Here is an 18,085-nt window from a genome sequence, read left to right as displayed (position 1 = left end):
TGTTGGTTTTTCCCTCCAGAAAAAATGGCCAAGTTGATATAAAGGAAAAAAATGTGGAAATCATGTTCCGAGACCACTCTAGAAGGGAGTTACAACACTGCAATAGTCCACGCTCTGCCTCCCTTTAACCAGCAGTTACAAATAATATAGTATTATATATATTCTAGTATTTATTTTATATGCTATGATAGTATATTACATTGTATTATATGTTTTATATTTGTTATATTACTTTGTATTACATTGTCAAAATTCAAGGATTGGATTCAAGCCTTTTGGAAGGTGGGTTAAGTCTCAGTTTTGTGCAGCCAGGTCTGCGTGATTTCCCTAGTTGCATATGCCTTCAGTTAAGCATGAAACCTAGCCGCACTTTTAAGCACAGTTCGGTGATGGTGTTCAGGATATCTTGTCCTAAGTCACGCTTTCTCCATTTTTTGAATTTGCCTCTGGGAATCGAGAGGATTCATCTGTAGGAACTCCGCCAAGCTGAGGCTCATCAATTTATGCAGTCAAAACTATTTGCTCAGAGGCTGCATGTGCTTTTGCCCATCTTGAAGTTTTACTTCTGTTATTTCTCTGCGGTACACGGGGTCTCAGTGGGCTGCAGGCTGCTGTACAGGAGTTATCTTCAAATCTGGCCATGCCCATGTGTATGCTGCATTCGGTGCATCCGTTCATTTTTCTCTCTGGACATACTTATTTCATTTTTAACAATAAGAAGGTATTATTTCAGTTCCAGATGACGGCAGCCTCTTCGACTTGCTCAGTCATCTCTGCAGACCCACTTGCTCTATTCTCATTAGATTGGCTCTTGCCTTGTTTGAGGCTGAGAATCTGATGTCTCCGCTAATTAGGAAGTGGCATCTTTTATGAATTAGGTTAGCTGCTTGAAAGGTCAAAATTTGCCAATGATTACAAAAATAATGGTGAAAGAGAATGACAGTAGCTATCAGTTATGACTGAAGGAGTATCATTCAGAAGGAAAGTGCTGTTTCTATTTAGTTTTCTATCTAGACCATGTGGGATGCAGTTAAATTGTAACTTGGTTTTGACATCTTTGCTTTTCTAGCAAGCTTTCAGTTCCTGAGACCTTGTTGCAAAGAATGAAATCACTTAAAGGACAAAGTGTTCCTATTGTGAGTAGGGGCATGAGATTCCCATCCTCTGTGGGGAAGAAAACTAGTATCAGGAAACTCTTCTGAATTGAAAATTTTGTTTTTAGGAAATTTTGTAAATTTTACACTGCTTTTCAGTATTTAATCTTCCCATCAACAATTACTGTCTTCTCTCTATCTAGCATCGGATGCAGGCTGTTCACTAAGTGAGCTTTCCAATTTGGAAAAAAAAAAATTAGGAGGAAGGGGAGGTTTCCATTAGTACAAAGCCATTATTAACTAGGGTTAATGAAGATCTAATGTAATACGGCCATCACCACATGTCTGCACATAATGTAGGTCAAAATTAGACTGAGAAGGTTAACCAACCTTTAATGATTCTGCAACCATTTACCAGCCATTAAAAAACATAAACTGTAAGATAAAGCTGAATAGAGAATCAGCATTATCAGTAAAAAGTGGATGAAGTTTTAGCTTTTTCTCTTTATATCACAAGAGTAGACAGAGGGGATTGTGTATTTTTATAGTGATATGTGGTATAAAGGGCAAAGTGAAAGGTTTTTTAATCTTTTTTTTTTAACTTGGATTCCTGATAAGTGCCCATTAGCTCTTTCTTTTAACATGCATTAAATCTAACTAATGGATATCAAACCAGCTTAGAAAAATGGTAATTATAAAGCAATTGTAACAAAAGTTTGGGAGCACAACTGTGCTAAGATATTGTTTGTATGCCGTAAAACTGTGAAAGCTCAGTCTTTACGGAGAAATGAAGTTGCATAGATGGGAGAGCAGAGATTGCAGACAACGTGATGTGAATTAGCAGTCCTTGGCATGGTTTGGGACCATCTGAGCTAAAAGGAATTGAGCTGGTTCTCAGATTCCGGAGTGATTTGGGGGAGACATTTGTTTACGACTGTGTGCTTATCTGCTTATACATACACAGGGCAGCTATCTTTCTTGTTTTGTTTCTTTTTTTACTTAAGATGTACAGATCGAATGAGACCTAGTGAACCTAACAAAATCTTTTTGCAGTCTTTTACAAGCAGATGCAATTAATTTTAAAATTGATAAACAAAAATTAATATACAGGTAAAAATTATCTCACTTTGCTTCCATCCCCCCAGCTTCTGTAAGGTTTTATTTTGCCTATCCTGTAGAAAGCTTAATTAATCTAATGGGAATATTTTCCATAAGGGGTGCTTTCAAGCATCTCTCTCATGTGTCTTGTCCATTGTTAGATTGAAACAAAAATACCTCATTTGACAAAATAATGCCTGGGAGATTGCGGTCTCTGGGAAATAAAAGAGAATGCATTGTGAAGTTGCAGATTCTTGGGGTCTTGCCTTTTATTGATAGATCTCCTTCATCATGCCATACATTTTAACTCAGGTGATATATGAACTTGGCACATTAGTTAATGAAAGCTAATGCACAGTAATCTTGTCATCACTAGCTGTGCGTGATAATTCAATCTGCTTCTCAGAAGAGCTGTTGAACATGCAACAAATTTGATTTAATATTGACATGATGTACTAGGTTAGGTATTTTATTTAACATGCCATGTGCCTGATTTGATGAGAAATGGTTTTTTTTCAACAAGTTATCTACCTGAGTTAGTAGGCCAGGTGTGTAGTTTAATACAGTTATATCAAACACCGTCTGGACTGGGTATTCGTTATGTGATACATTGCGCAGACTGGGGCAAATTCCCAAGTTTCGGCACTTCATGCATTCATTTAATGTTGTCAGCGGGCTTGAGAGCCAGCCCTTCAGAGCAGAAAAATAAAGCTAATGCTTCTCTCACACACTGAAAGCATAAAGTCCCTCTTGCCCCGTTTATACACCTCTCTTGTAGCTCCATCACCACTGGCAGGGTCTGACCCAAAAATGAGAGAGTACAGCGTGGGGGTCTTGAGTGTGGCTTGGAGGAGTTTTCCCAGTGTTTCTGGTCTGTAGCACCTGCTGCCATTCTCTGCTTGGGCAGGGTACAGGGATTTAAAGATGGTGTGGTTGATACTTTGATTTCCACAAAACGCATGCACACATCCTGCAGGCCAGGTTGGACAGTCTGTACTTTTTCACTTAAACCCTAACAATACCAGGCTCAGTCCTCAAGCATTTAAGAACTGTGCAGTCTGCCACTGTATAGTTGCCTAATTTGTGTAGTAATAGGGGCTGGATATGGGGATGTGTTTCATTTATTTTAATATAAAGTATACGAAGATATATCCCCATGCATAAGACGCAGAAACATGACATTATTTACTTTTATAGCAGGTAAATCATCACCAACCATCTTAGTATAGTGGAAGACTTTATATAGCGCCCAGAAGATGTTAGGCTCTGTAGCAGTATATATACCCACGTCGCTCTATTGAATAGTCTTGTGCACAGATATATGTTTATGTCATTCACTGCAGCACTCAGGTATCTAGAGGATACGTCTTGCTTAAAGACAGACTAAATGTACAGAAAACTGAGTTTCGGAACATAGACGGTGAATGTAGGTTACACCAGCAGATCCCCTGGGGGCGGTCCTCGGGAGGGGTACCCTCAGCATGGGTAACAGGAGATGCCGTCACACTCTTGTTCTTGGGTCAACATTGCCAGGTGGGGAATGTGTGCACACAGGAACAGGAGTGGACATATCGGCCACCATCCAGACTGCGGAGGGGAAGAAGTAATTTGCAGCCGGTTTACAGCAGGCTGTGGTCAGACAAGCAGCCCCAGGGAGCAGCGGAGAGCTGGGGAAGGAAGTGGCTGCTGCAGTTCCGTCATGCGCTGCAGAGTGCTGCAGCCACACAGGGCCCTTTGCAGAGGACGCTTTATTAAGTTACAAGTTAGTAATTAATGCCAAGTTCCTCTCTTTATTTTCTTTGTGGTGGGGTTTCATAATCAAAATTAAAGATATGAGATAGGGAGCAGATTGCCTCTAGAAATACAGCTCCCTGGTGCTCAGTTCATGACTTTAGAGACATTTGTCCAGTCCCATCTCCCTTTATGGGGATGTAGGTCATAGTTGAAATAGTCCTTTTTTCTAGAGCAGATGTGCTCAGTACAATGCTACACTGCAGGAAAGAAGCAAAAAGGTCAGGGAAAGAGTGAAGGAGACCTACTATACACTCCATCCACAGCATAGCTGCTGCCAGCTCACCCCATGCCCACCACAGCTGCAGCCTGTTGGGTTCCCCTACCAAGTTGGGAACCCACTATCTCCCTCACATCCTGGTTTATTTTGGAAACTACAGTGCAGTCTGAGAGATCCCGGATGAGGAGGGACCACAACTGCAGGGTGCTCTCATCTGAACTTAGTAGCCCCAACAACTTTCCTTTCTGAGTTGTTTCTTGCACTAGAAGTGAATCACAGAATACCACCTGTTTTTTGGAATATGTCCTAAGACTGTGCATGTCCTGAAATAGATTGTTTTCCTCTTCCACTTCTGTTTTCATTAGCCCCGGGTTTTGACATTCTGTTCAGAGACATTTTCAGTATAGAATGCATTAAGATAACAAATTCCAAATCAAACATCTCATTCAGCTTATTTCCTATTTAAATTTCTCCTGTACATTTCCCCTGTACTTATCTAAGGGTTGGCTTCTTTATTTGTATCAGTTGTCTCGTGATAACTGGTTTTGCAAAAGAGCAAAAAAAGAATGCTTGAAGAGAAAGGGGAAAATTCATTGCTTGCACAGCCTTGTTTCAATTCCGTGTTCCTTCCCTCTCCTGAAGTTTATTGATCGAAAAAATGTTCAAGTTGTTGAATAGTTTGTTTTCATTTCACAAATATGAATCAGGATTATTGCAGAAAGATAGGAATGTATTAATCATTAGAATTTGCTTTACACATTCATTTATTTTTTAATCTATAATTCTTATTGAACTTAGAAAACTCACAGGGATATGTATCACCGCAGAGAACAAAAAGAGCCTGATTGAACCAGAGGGAAGGAGATCAGCAAAGCACTTTCCACAGTGCAAAAATACAAATTTATGAGGCCACTTCTTGCTAATACTGGGAAACATTGTTTTCCCAAAGTTGGGGAAGATAGATTGCCTATGTGCCGAGTGGATTAAAGGCACTTGGCTATGGTACAGAATTTGGGCATGCTGCAGCCATTGGTAGATCTGCCCATTTAGAGCATGGGGTATGTTTTTGAACTCTCTTGCAAACAGATGCAAGCTCTCCAGCTCTCTGCTTTCTTTGAACTAGAAGCTTGGTAGCTTTGTGTTCAAGCTGGGGGTCTGAGCTTATTAGATGAGACACAATGCAATGCCGATGTAGCCACGTGTCCTCAAGTTTGCCAGTGGCTCACATCTAACCAAGTGGGCAGAACGAGCTCAGCTCTTTTTGTAAAGCAACACGTGGCTCCATCTTGAATCAGCTCAGGTTTTTGCTGGGACTACTTTGCGTCTCCTCCAGCGTGGCAGGCTCATAAGTTGGTTCATCCTGTTCAGAGTTCCCAAATGAGCAGTGTTCAAGCAGTTCCTTCCATCTTTCCATTGATGCTGTTGGGTTTTGGTGGTCACTAAACGAGGTTGTGTCTGGTTTCACCGTCTCTCTTTGCCTCCCACTCCTCCTTTCAGGTCTCATATCATTAGATTCATCCACTGTTGCAGATTGCTTTTTGTAAGCAGTATGTGTCTGCCCTTTTAGTCATTCTCTCCTACCAATATAACAAGCGTAAAGCTGGGCCCTATGAGCTCGGGGGGGGTCACAGGACCATGCAGCTGCAGGAGTCCATCCAATCAAGTAACATCTTTTACCCTCATAATGATAATTTCCCACTTTAGCAAAACACCCTGCTGCCAAACTCCAGTGATAATGAGCCTGTCAGTGCATCAGTGCACTCCCAACAGTATCTAGAAAGTAGGGATTGTTTTTTGCAAGGCAAATGAAGACACTGATGATTAGCAAGAAACAAACCAATGATTCAATACATTGCTGGCCACACATACCAAATCATTGATTTTCTGTCCTGCTGGGCAGCAGCTGTTCCATTTGCTCTGCAGAAATGTTCCTTTTTCTCCAGAAGGGGCCAGAAAGGTGGACGTTGCTCCAAGAACTGGAGGCAGCAGGCAGTTGCGTCCTGCACTGGGCATGGACATGTTGATGGGGTCCTTCTGAAGCTGCTGAGAAGTCTGATGGGCTTTCCACTATTAAACTCTACTTCTGAATGCATGTGAATGCAGTGATTGGGTAGGAAAAAATCTCCTGTGAGAATCTATATGAAATTGCAGGACAAAAAATGCTGCCCTAAAACTTACAATCACTGAAAAAATTAGAAGTTAATCATAGATACCCTCATATGACTTCTCACTATATACCAGTTATGTGTAATCAGTACCTTTACAGATCATCTAGTCTCAGCAGTGTTGCTATTTTCATAATCCTTGCCTTGCCTAGCTGGCTGGATTGAAATGGGATGTCTACCCCGTAGCATTTCTGAGTAAAATGCATGACCCTGCGTCGATGGGACTGCAGTCTGCTCTGCAATGAGATAGTCCTGATATTTCATCTTCTCTTGTTCCAAGGTACCTACGTGATGACAGTGACAGCAAATGATGCAGATGATAGTACTACAGCGAACGGGATGGTGAGATACCGAATCGTGACTCAGACCCCACAGAGCCCATCGCAAAATATGTTTACTATTAACAGCGAGACGGGAGACATTGTCACTGTGGCTGCTGGACTTGACAGAGAGGTGAGTTTAAAAGCCATCATACCAGGTTTCCCATTGCTGAGGGTTGCTGACTTGCAAAGTCCAAATCCTGTCTCGAATACAAAGCCTCTAAAAGCTTGGGTTGCGGCGTGGAGATCGTGGTCTTTGCTTCTGCAGCAACTGTGGGGCATCGTGGCTTTGATGTGATATTTTTGTCTTAATTCGTATCAGTTGATTAAACCTGGGAGAATCTTCAAACTCGTGAAGCTGATGTTTTCCTTGCATAAATTTGTGCAACTCAAAGATCTAGAAAATACTGCAGAAGGACCAGGAGGATGAATAAAGTGGCATTTGTCCCCCTTCTGTTGGAGGAGAAATAAATGCCATACATCTATGGCCCTTTCTAGACCCGTCTTGCTTAGTTCTTTGCGTGTTTTCTTTGGAAGCAGTTACGCAGCCTATACTCAACACACTTTGCGTGTTTCATGATGGCATCCTTGTGTCCTTTCCAAACTAGGAAAACGTCTTCCAGTGGTTTTGGTTTTATGTGAGGCTCTGCCTTTAGTACCTCTTCTTTCTGGTATTTTACAATGTACAGCTTTTCCAAATGCAGAAGCTTACTCTACTAGCGTAAGCTATATAGTATGATTCTCAGAGCTCTGCCTTCTCCAGTTGTGAATATAGCTCAAGGAGAAAGCATTTATACCTCACACATTAAACGAAAATCAGTGTAGCATCAGTGGTGGGTTGGAGTGACCTATGAAGGAGAGGACGAGGCTGAAGGGAGAGGGGGAACTTAAGTTCTGGGATTTTTCCCATTGGACTGTGTGGTTCGTGGAGTGTCGCCTGTCCAATGCAATTAGGAGATCTTGATCAACTAAGTCATGGGAAGGATCATTTGTTCATTCAGCACCCAGCCACAGATAGTATGGCTATGAAGCAAATACAAAAGTAAGGACTTACATGGTCTTAGATGTTTATGTTCAGGCAGTCCCCAGAGATAACAAGTCCAGTGAAATCCATTTTGAGAGAGCCCAGTGTGCTGCATTTCTGAGAGAAGGCACCAGAAACGGGTTTTGTTCTTCCTTTCTCTCCTTTCCTCCCCCATGACCAATGGCAGGGACCGAGCAAGTGGGAGGCCCCCGTGCAGGCTACTGCCTGGGACACCAAACCCGGAGGGGTGAAAACCTCCAGCACCTCAGCGATTTTTTTTCCCTTCCACATCAGCCCCAGCAGCACTTTTTTGGCCCCCCTGCAGAGCACTCTGCCGAGCGCCAGCCAACGGGCATTTCTCTGCTGGGGTTTGTGCCCATTTCATTTGCGCGTCTGGGGCTGCTTTTTTGCTTCAGAGCTGCACAGTGGCTTTGGGAGGATTCCCAAACACGGCTGTGGATAAAAGCACCGGCAGCAGCTCAGCAGCAAGCGGAGTGCCCCGGGGCAGCCAGCGGGACCAGCATGGGGACCCGGGCTGCCGGCTGGGAACGGCGCAGATTTGGGGCTTGCCCAAGGCACAGTTTCAGGGCGAGCCGACCCGGGGGGAGACACTGTGTGAAGCAGCTTTCCAAGGAGAAGGTCAGGTGAACAGGGAGTTTTCCAGAGGTGAAGACAAGAGTCAGAGCTGGGGAAGCAGGAGGAGCACCACAGCCTGCTCCTTCCCACCTGATGTGGCAGACTTTGCAAGCACAACCTAGGGCAGATTTGACCTTTCCCTGCTCTTTTTATTTAGAGAACTGGAAAGTTAGCTGAATCTTAAGCAGGTAGATTATCCTAGGCAATGCTGAAGCCTGCAGCGTGCTTGCAGTTGAAGAGGAGAAACAAGTGCTGTAGAGATTGCTGGCAGCCCTCGGGGGGACAGTGGCAGAGTACTCAGAGGAGGGATCTGAATTCTGGCAAGAAAATGCTGATTTTATGGAAATGACAGAACTATTATTGCCCCCTTGACATCAGTGGGGGCCAGCATTTTAATGTTGGGCTTTACAGGTAGAGAAAGGTTGTCGGTTTATATTAATTTCAGAGACATAGATTGGGATAGCTTGGTGGGAGAGAGGTTTTAATCTCAGCAAATCAGCTGAAAAAAGAGGCAGGTGATAATTAGGGGGAAAGGGTAAGGCAGGACGGTCATCTTTTTTCAGATTTATCTCGTTGCCTCTGAAGTATTTTAAAAACTTACAGGGGAACCATATGCTTCACATTAGTTCCCCTGTTGCACTGGGTCTGGGAAATCAAGGCAAGCTGGCACGTTGTATATGGAAATATGGTGCTGAGTGTCCCAGGCTGAGTACCAGGTTGGGCAAGGGACGCTTGGATCGAGGCAGAACAACCAGCTCTGGGCACAATCCTGGGGCTGCCCTGAAGGTACGGGACACGCTTATTCCCAGCGCTCTCTGCTGTGTGTCAGGATTACATCTGGAATTGGCAAAAGTTTCTGTTTTATTAACATAAAATTGTATTAGGTCTAAATTGAAAAATGTGTTTAAGCACTCCCATAACTGTACCACAGATTGTTTTTTTGGTTCTGTTTGTTTTTCCGGAAATCTTGAGAAAGCTATTAGAGGAGTAAATTTGGTTTTACTGCTGACATTTTCTTGTTGTTAGGAAAAGGAGCCGAAGAGCAGTATTTGGGATGCAGATTTGTGTAAAATAAATGTTAACAAATCTGACTTACTCAGCTGAAACTACTACAACCAAGATAAATTCCCTGGATACCAGTTGTTTCTCCAAATGCTTATTGACACATTTATCAGTGCCTGTGACACTATTATGTTAAGCTGCGTTGAAACAGAACCAGGTTTGCAGTCTCTGTTGGACCCTTCTATCTTGCTCCTGCAATGCAAAGGCGCCTCAAAGCAGGCGCGAAAATAACTGTCAAAGCTATTCCGTATCTGAGAGACAGGTCCATGTTCAGATCCAGCATTTGTCTTTCAGGGGGGAGAAAAATCACTTCAGAACTGGTGTTTCTAGCTCAGCATTTCTGTTGCATGCTCATTAAATGAGACTTCCCAATGCTCTCAACATCTCCACTTAAATATTGGTTCTTTACTGGTTTCTTACATTACCTTCAATTCATGAAATGTCCAAGAAACTGAACGAAGCGTTCCAGCTTGTTTTGTGTCATGAGAAGTGTTTTGGTTAACCTGCAAGAAGCCTATTTTAAGACAAATTCATGTAGTTTGCAGCTGTTTCTAAACCCTCATTTCTACAAACCAAGGAGGAAATTAAAAACAGCCTCTCAAATTGTGCTGGTCTCTCTAAATGTGCCTGACACCGAAGATAGCAAAATGAAAAGCCAAGGTATTAAAATATTGACGGCTTTGAAGTTATCTTACCTGGTTCCTGGTAATCTGGATGTAAATATGGTTACAATGCTCTGTGTCCATTCACTCATTACGACTGCGCTTAATCGAATGGATCCCCAAGGAAGATAAAGATAATTGGACTGCACTTCATAAAAATTATTAAAGGAGGACAGTTTAGCAACAGCCCGATTTAAGCTCCTGGATGCCTAAGGGTGAGAAATGCCAAGGGTGGAATAAAGAAACATCTATCCCTTGAATTAATAGGGAAAATGATAGGGATTTAGAGTGTGCCAGAGGTTCAAACATTCAGACAGGCAGGCTTAGATGAAAAGGTTAAAAGCGGATGCTTGCTCTAATCCAGGAAAACGTCAGGAAAACGTGGGAAATCTGTAGCTGATTTAATGAAACTAGGAGGAAAAGAACAAATAGTGGTGGGAGCACAAAATCTATGGACTAACAGGGGAGGCTATGAACACACAAGATGGACAGGTTGTTACAAAGTTCAGGGGGTAGGAGGGGACCATGCTAGCTTATTTAATTTATGGCAGGCTGCTACAGAAATGTGTGGTACTACTAGGAGTTGCTGCCCAACTGATAGCTTAATTTAGCAGTGTATCTGAATTCCAGATTTCATTGCTTTTTTTTTTTTTCCACTGGGAAGAAAATAACAAGAGGTAAAAAAGGGTCAGCTGTCCTCAGCTGGGGCTCGGAAACAGGCAGAACATTCATGTTTCTGTTTTCCATTCTGAAAAGTAGCATTTCTCCTTATAACCATGCAAAAGGGACCAGATCTGTTCTGTGTGTTTGCTCGTTTTGTCTGGTGCCGCTCACGCTGGCGTCCCAGGCGAGGATCGAGCCCAGAGTGTCAGTCTGACGGTGAGCTCCTGGTACAGTAATTCAACTCCATCAGCTCTTTTGATTTCTCTGGTGGCAGAATGTCTGTCTCAGTAGCACAGTAAACCTGCGCTGGGGCTATAGTATAGGCAGTATCATCCTCTGAAGAGCTTCTGCTAAATATTTTATGAACACGGACGTTGAGCAAGCAAGGGGAAAAAAAAAGAAGTGAGAGAAAAGGAGCTGGTTGATCCCACACTCTGCTGGCAGGCCAATAAATGTCGAGACATCTCAAATGTCATCCAGGCTTATTTGAGATAATAAGTATTTCGGCTCTGCGGTGCTTGTAGTGTAATGTTGCTAACTTTTTTGAGATCTCCTTTAAGGAGTCCCTTCCCGGCACATTCATCTCGTATTGAAGAAATGAAGAAAGTCAGGAACTCTGAGTTGCTTCTTCCAAATTTCTGTATTTATATTTCTCTTTTAAAAGTGATTGGAGCTCTGCTGCTGCAAATGCTTTTAAAAATACATGAAATCTGATTCTATGATTACTACACTTGGCTTTCCAAAAACATGATGTTGATAGTCTTTCTCAAGTGAGTGAAAGATAAAAGGGAGAGCCTGCCAACAACTGAGTTAGTGGCTTATTTTATTTATGAATGAAATGGCAGGATTTTTGTGGGGAAGAGGAAAAGTTCTTCTTATTGGCAGAGACAGTTGATTTCTTTTCCAACGTCAAGAACTCTGAGTTGCTTCTTCTAAATTTCTGTATGTTTATATTTCTTTTAAAAGTGATTGGAGCTCTGCTGCTGCAAATGCTTTTAAAAATACATGAAATCTGATTCTATGATTACTACACTTGGCTTTCCAAAAACATGATGTTGATAGTCTTTCTCAAGTGAGTGAAAGATAAAAGGGAGAGCCTGCCAACAACTGAGTTAGTGGCTTATTTTATTTATGAATGAAATGGCAGGATTTTTGTGGGGAAGAGGAAAAGTTCTTCTTATTGGCAGAGACAGTTGATTTCTTTTCCAACGCTCTGGTTTTGGTGCAACTAGACATTTCTGATAGAGCAGAATTTTGAAATGTTACGTTAAAAAAAAGCAGTACTCTGCTCCTCCAAAAACTGAGCGGGGATTGGTTTTTACCATCTGTAGTAACTATTCTGGGTACATTTATCTCCAGGTCATTGCAGTAGCTTTTCAAAATCTCCTTGTTACTTCATTTCAAATATTAGCTGGAAGTAAACAAGGCATTGCACTGGTGATAGGAATTAGTTTATCCATTGGGGCTGCTATAGTTCATCCTTTGTGAAATAGTCCCATAGGCAGCAATCTACTAACACGAGATACCCAAATACAGTGTTTTTAATCTGGGCTTGGCTCTTCCAGCCAGCCAATACTCTAAGCGTAGCCAACAGGTAACGCAGGCTGAGCCTTGTTTTCTGTACCAGGAAGTTTTCCTCTGACAGGAGAGTCCAGCAGCTTTCAATCCTTTTTCCACCCCTGGAATATAACAAAAGGATTTTTTTCTGTTCTAAATTATGGTCGCCTGTGTTAATTATTTCCCCTCACTGCATATCGATGCGATGTTCTGCAAAGCTGCGCCTCCTTCTCTGAGCAGGGCTGGAGGAACATCTGCTGCAGTGTGAGGCTGAAGGATCTCGACACGGTACGAGTGATATATGAGTGAATCTGTGCAGATTATCAGTCGTGTCTGTGTACTGACAAAATACAAAGAATGAGGGAAAGTGACATCTAAATGGCTTAACTGCATCCTAAGAGTTTGTTTCCCATTTTCCTCACTCAAATTAGCCATCTCCAAGGAGCAGTGAGGACTAATGCAAAATTGGTAAGAGGATGTCACCTTCTGACAGGCACAATCTAGCATGCTCCATATTTGCTATTTGTATCTATTACAGGAGTTCTTTAAAGTGAGAGGGATTCTGGTTTTCATGTTCTCTCCATTATTTTTTCCGGAAAAGAACTAAAATGAGGTTGTTTGATTCTGCTGAGCCACAAGTATCTTGCTTTTAAAGATGAAGTTCCCATATCATTGCATTAAAACATGTGCAGAAAAATGCATCTGCAGCTGAATTCACAGGAGGAGAACGAGAGTGAGAGATTAGCAATTATTTTGCCAATGAGGCACATCCATTTCTATGAATTTGGACCGCAAGTCCCTGTATTTAGCTTCCAGACTTGCAGGCTCCCAAAGTATTTTCAAATGACTGAGATGACGAAGGACTGTAACAGACTTCCAAGGGTAAGTGGCTTTTCCACTTCTCACAGCATTCAAATAATGATTGGAAGTCTTTGTGGAACATGTCTTCAAGCCAGATATAAACTGCTGGAGTCTTAACAGAGGTAAGCAGGTAAAATGCTATAGCATCCTCTGTACAGCAAGTCAGACTCCGTGTTTTACTTGTCCCTTCTAGCTTTGGCCTTAATGTTTCCAAAAGAGTTTCCCTTTGCTATTGAGAAGCAGTTCTCCCCAGCCCTGTCGCACAGCGGGCCCTGCCCTTGCTGTCTGCCCGCTGCCACACACCATCCCAGGGATTTGTGGAGCACAAAGTCATGCTGGGGGATGAAAGCCACTCTATAAATGTCATTTATCACTGAATACTGTGTTATTCCTGATACCTTGTAATTTTTCAGGTCCATGTAACAAAAATGTAAATACTGAAGCTTTATATATTAATATGCCTGAAATCATTACTTAAAGATAAAACTGGTTAAATTATTCAGTTATAAAATCATCCCATTTCCACAGCAGCATATCCTGTCAAAGGAAGAGCTGATTAGCCATAAGCTGAATTTAGCCAGTAGATTTATGCTTGATTCTGGTTTATGTTTCTACATTGTACGTAGGACTGATTTGAGCTTGCTCCGTCATTCCAGCATGCATTTCATTTTCTCATTACAGACAAGAACGACCTTTTTCAGCAAATTATGGTGAGGAGCACTACCACTCATCAGTGAAGAAGGTTCATTTTATTAACCCCATTTAGTGCCTTTGAAATGCGTCGTGCACCCGATGGAGGACCACTTGTAGTAATTTGAGATACCAGAAGTTAGTAGATGGGGGGGGCTTGAATCTGCTCTGAGCACTGTTGGTCCAGCATTGCTTAATGGATTCCTCGGTAGTCCTTGTTGCAGGATGGAAAAGATGTGAGCGAAGCCTCGTCACAGAAATAACGCCATTTGTCATAATTAAGAAGGGAATTATGTCAGTGATTCTGAAGCCTTGTTACAGTACCTGGAAAGAATACGTTCCGTTTGCATTTCTCAAATAGCAGTGGCTGTGTGTCTTTCTGGTGGATGTTTCCAGAATCATCTGTACCTTTCGGTCTTCTGCGTGCTTGCTGCAACTCTCTAAACATGATGCCGTCAATCAGTTTTTGGAGCTCGTGTGTATGGAAAGGTTTTTTTGATTATTCTGCCTTGATAAAAATCTGATAGCTAGGTAGAATATTGTACTGATAGAGGAAAGGCTCTGAGCCATGGGCCTTAGAAGACAATAGCATGAGTATGTGTTTCACTAAAAAAAAAGAGTATTTGGAGATGATAGGAGACACTTTCAAAGAACAAAAGAGCTTTCCAAAAAAAGAGGCTGGTAAATAGCTTGGAAACTGTGGGAGTCCAATGAGTAGATAGGAAAACAGCCATGGTATTTAGCTCCCCAAAAAATTGACCAGCAAGATGATCAGGACGCAAATGTAATGAGCTGGAGACCAACTGGTTATACAAATTGTGATGATCTGTTGGCACCGTTTGAATGTGAGTTTGTGTAAGCTCAGCCTAGCTGAGGTTTCATCCGCACATATTCACTCATTATCCTCCCTGTGCTTAGACACTAATGGCCCTGTCATCACTGGGGGGTTTAGGAAGTTAATAACATTGACAAGCAAAGATAAACACTAATGAAGGAAGTAAGACAGCACAACAAACACGTATTTAATCATACTGCCTGGACAGGCAGAGCACGCTTTATGGCTGCCTGTATTGCTAATCCTTGACCGATAGATGTGTGACATTTAATCCTTGACATCTCTGCTTTTAGGGAAGAAGCATTTTGCACGCTCTGGAAAAACATGGCAGAGCAGAGCCTGTTTGGTTAAGCAAGCTGCTCAGTCTGATAGTTTCTATCAAACCTTATTACACTCTTCCCATTATTTCAGTCTATACAACACAAACTCTTTGGGATTCAGAAAATCACAGTCAACCTGTCGCCAGGATAAGCAGTCCTACCAATTTTTTTAATGCTAATTTTGAACTTGTCTTCAGTAATTCTTTGCCTTGCTGTTGGCATTGCCAAGATGCCTTATTCACAACTGGGACACGCTGTGTCTTCTTTGCCATTCCTCTTGGCCTTTGAAGGAGGAGAGCGTCAGAGCTGTTTGTGAGGGATGAGGAAGGACCCATGATTTTGTGGCCATGCTGATCCTCTTGAGAAGTTGGCTTCACATTTGCAGACCAGTTGCCGGGGAGGCTTCATCTTTCCTGATGAGGCTGACAATCCCCATGCTCCAGTGAAACGCAGCTGTTAGAGGAGCTGATGGGGAGCCCACCTCGGCACCACAGCTCTTCTCTGCAATAAATACCTGACACGGTGATCTGCCGCACATGGCTTGCATTTGTCTTGGCCCTGCTCCTGTCCGAGGGCATTTCATTGCCCATCAAATTATGCTTTTAATAAAGAGGATCAAATAGAGCAATGGTGCTGCTTTTAGCGGTCTAGTTGTTCTGTGAAGTTTTTCAGTTCGAGTCTCTGTGCATTGTGTGTCCCTTCTGAAGATGTGCACAGAAGGATGCTCTAACCACAGAACAAAGAGAACTGGTATATAAAAGTAAACCTACAGCCAGTTTACATCTCCCGTGGAGCTGATTCCAACAAGAATGAGTCCTACACTTTGGCTGAAATGAAGAGTTTCCTCCCACTCAGACAGTGCATATGGAGCTATTTACTGCCTGCCAGAGTAGCTCCCCAGTTTGTTTTTTTATTCTTTTTTTCCATTTGGCTTAGACTCTCTTTTATGCACCTGGCTTCCTTTAAGTATTGCTAGCATTCAGATGCTGTAGCCTCTGGAGGAGATTGTACTGATTCACGTGTTAAACTGTAATGACTTCTTATTCATATTTGGGCAAGCTATTGAAGAGATGTTACCAAATTGAAAAGCTACGTGATTTGGGGCTGACCTACTCAGATAAAACAAACCTTTGAGTTTAATTCGATCCGATTATAGAGTCTGAGCAAGAATAGGACTGATACCCAACCTAATCAGTTCTCTTTTTTTAAATGTGGAAATCTTCAGAGCCTCTCCTATAAGAAAATTCCACATACACTAATAGTCTATAGACCCTTTTCTTTCTTCACACACATTTTAGTATGTTCAGAGACTTCTGGTACAGTCTGGTTGCACTTGTTTCAAGTTGCTCATGAAATCCCACCTCTGACTACAGTGGGTTGGCTTATACATTATTCAATAGTAAAATCCCAGCTGAATGGGGGGGGAGGGAAGTTGAGTATCAGAGTGGAAAGCTCACCAGGTCCTTAGCATAATCTCTCTAGTTCAGACCTGCATTTCTTTTTCCATTTGAGCTTGTCTTACAGTGGAGAATAGTGTATCATTCCAATTTTAGATAGAAGACTACCTGCTTAGCTCAGGCAGATTTAGAGTTTATCTTCTGGTACATCACATACTTTCCAACAGCCCCTTCCCCTCTCTAAAGGGATTATTGTCTAAATCTGCACCAGGTCAAGTGAAATAATTAAACACAAGCTGGCTCTGCTAATTAACTTATCCACAGACCATTGTCTGTTATTAGCATTTTAAAGAGAGACTTTGCGAACTCTTTCTTCCTAGACCTAGTAGTGTTTTTTTAATAACACAACCCATTCCTATAAGCATCTTTGGCTACATTTCTTACTAAAATATTATCATCGACACATTTGCCAGAGCATGAATGAGTTTACAGGATGTTTCAGTCTGCAGCAGCTACTTTTCTTAACAGAGCATAAGAAAAAGGCAGCTTAAGTGCAAAGGAATCTAACTGTCAGAAGACCAGATATAGAGTCTTGTATTCTGAAAGTATTCTTAAAATGGAAAGTCATCAGTGTAAACAACAGAGAGACCATTATGTGCTTTGTAAAATATAATTAAAATGGTGATATATCTAGTGTCTTATAGTGCATCTCATCAGAGCTTTGGAACCGTGTCAGGATCATGGAGTATGGAGTTGCTGGGGATGTGATACTTCCAAAAAGATGGAAGTGTGTGCACAGGGACAAAAATGTGGGAGTTTGCTATTCTGCACCACAAATACTGTCTAATTCCTTGAGTTCTGCACTAATTAGTATCCCAAAAGGTGGCTTTTTGAAGGGGAGAACTGTTCTTGTTAGACACTTCCAAGCATCACTAGACTGGCTATAAATAATCACAACGTCAGGTACCGAGGTTCAGGATATTCTTCATTCACTACCGGTTGAGAGAGGGTCTCTTGGATAAGGCCAGCAAGGTGTCATGTGCAGGCAGGAAGGAACTGTGTGTTACTTTTCCCAGAATTGCACATTAAAGCATCTAGGAGCTTGTAGTAGCAGAGCAGTGAGGTGGTTTGTTCTTTTGTCATGGTAACCTCACCATTTTTTCTCCTAATTTTTAAGCTAAATATTTTCCTTTCATTGTTGTTCTGTTACTCCAATTTTCAAAAATTGTGGGGATTTAGTGTAAGAAAACCTCATTAAGTAGAGTATGTGTCAGTACAATGATGTTGTATTCAAGCTGTTCATTTTTTGCACTTAAAATGCTTTCTGTTCCAAATGCCATTCTAGAAAAGTAAATGTAGTTTTCAGTTAAAGTAAACAGGTCACATACTGAGTGACCTCAAATCTGATGGATAAAATTTAGAAGGGCAACTAATTGGATAAAAATGCGGTGACTCATACTATCCAGACATTCAATAAGTTGGCCTTTCCAGTCTTAATTTATACAGCTCTCTGAAAAATAAATAGATTGCAGTTTCACATTCATACCAACGTGGAATTCATCTCAGTTTATAAGGAAGAATCTTATTTTGATGGTTAAAGGTTTGGGTAGGTGCTCAAACAGGGGTAAACTGGCCAGGCTGATTTCAGTTGCCCGAGGATGGGAAGCAGGGTTTGTAAGTCAACAGCAAG

General features: G+C 41.9%; 1 protein-coding gene across 1 annotated transcript in view; it reads left to right on the top strand.

Annotated features, from left to right (window-relative positions):
- CDH4 (cadherin 4) overlaps nt 1-18,085 on the top strand; it is a 185,508-nt gene that overhangs the window by 93,032 nt on the left and 74,391 nt on the right. Inside the window, exon 5 of the mRNA XM_019470656.1 lies at nt 6,649-6,821. Coding sequence (XP_019326201.1) covers nt 6,649-6,821 — 173 coding nt within the window. The remainder of the gene's footprint in view (nt 1-6,648; nt 6,822-18,085) is intronic.

This window comes from Aptenodytes forsteri, unplaced genomic scaffold (genome assembly GCF_000699145.1).
Source record: "Aptenodytes forsteri isolate BGI_AS27 unplaced genomic scaffold, ASM69914v1 Scaffold47, whole genome shotgun sequence".
Classification (NCBI taxonomy): domain Eukaryota; kingdom Metazoa; phylum Chordata; class Aves; order Sphenisciformes; family Spheniscidae; genus Aptenodytes; species Aptenodytes forsteri.
Note: the sequence above shows the minus strand (reverse complement) of the source record. Positions and strands in the feature narration are given on the sequence as shown.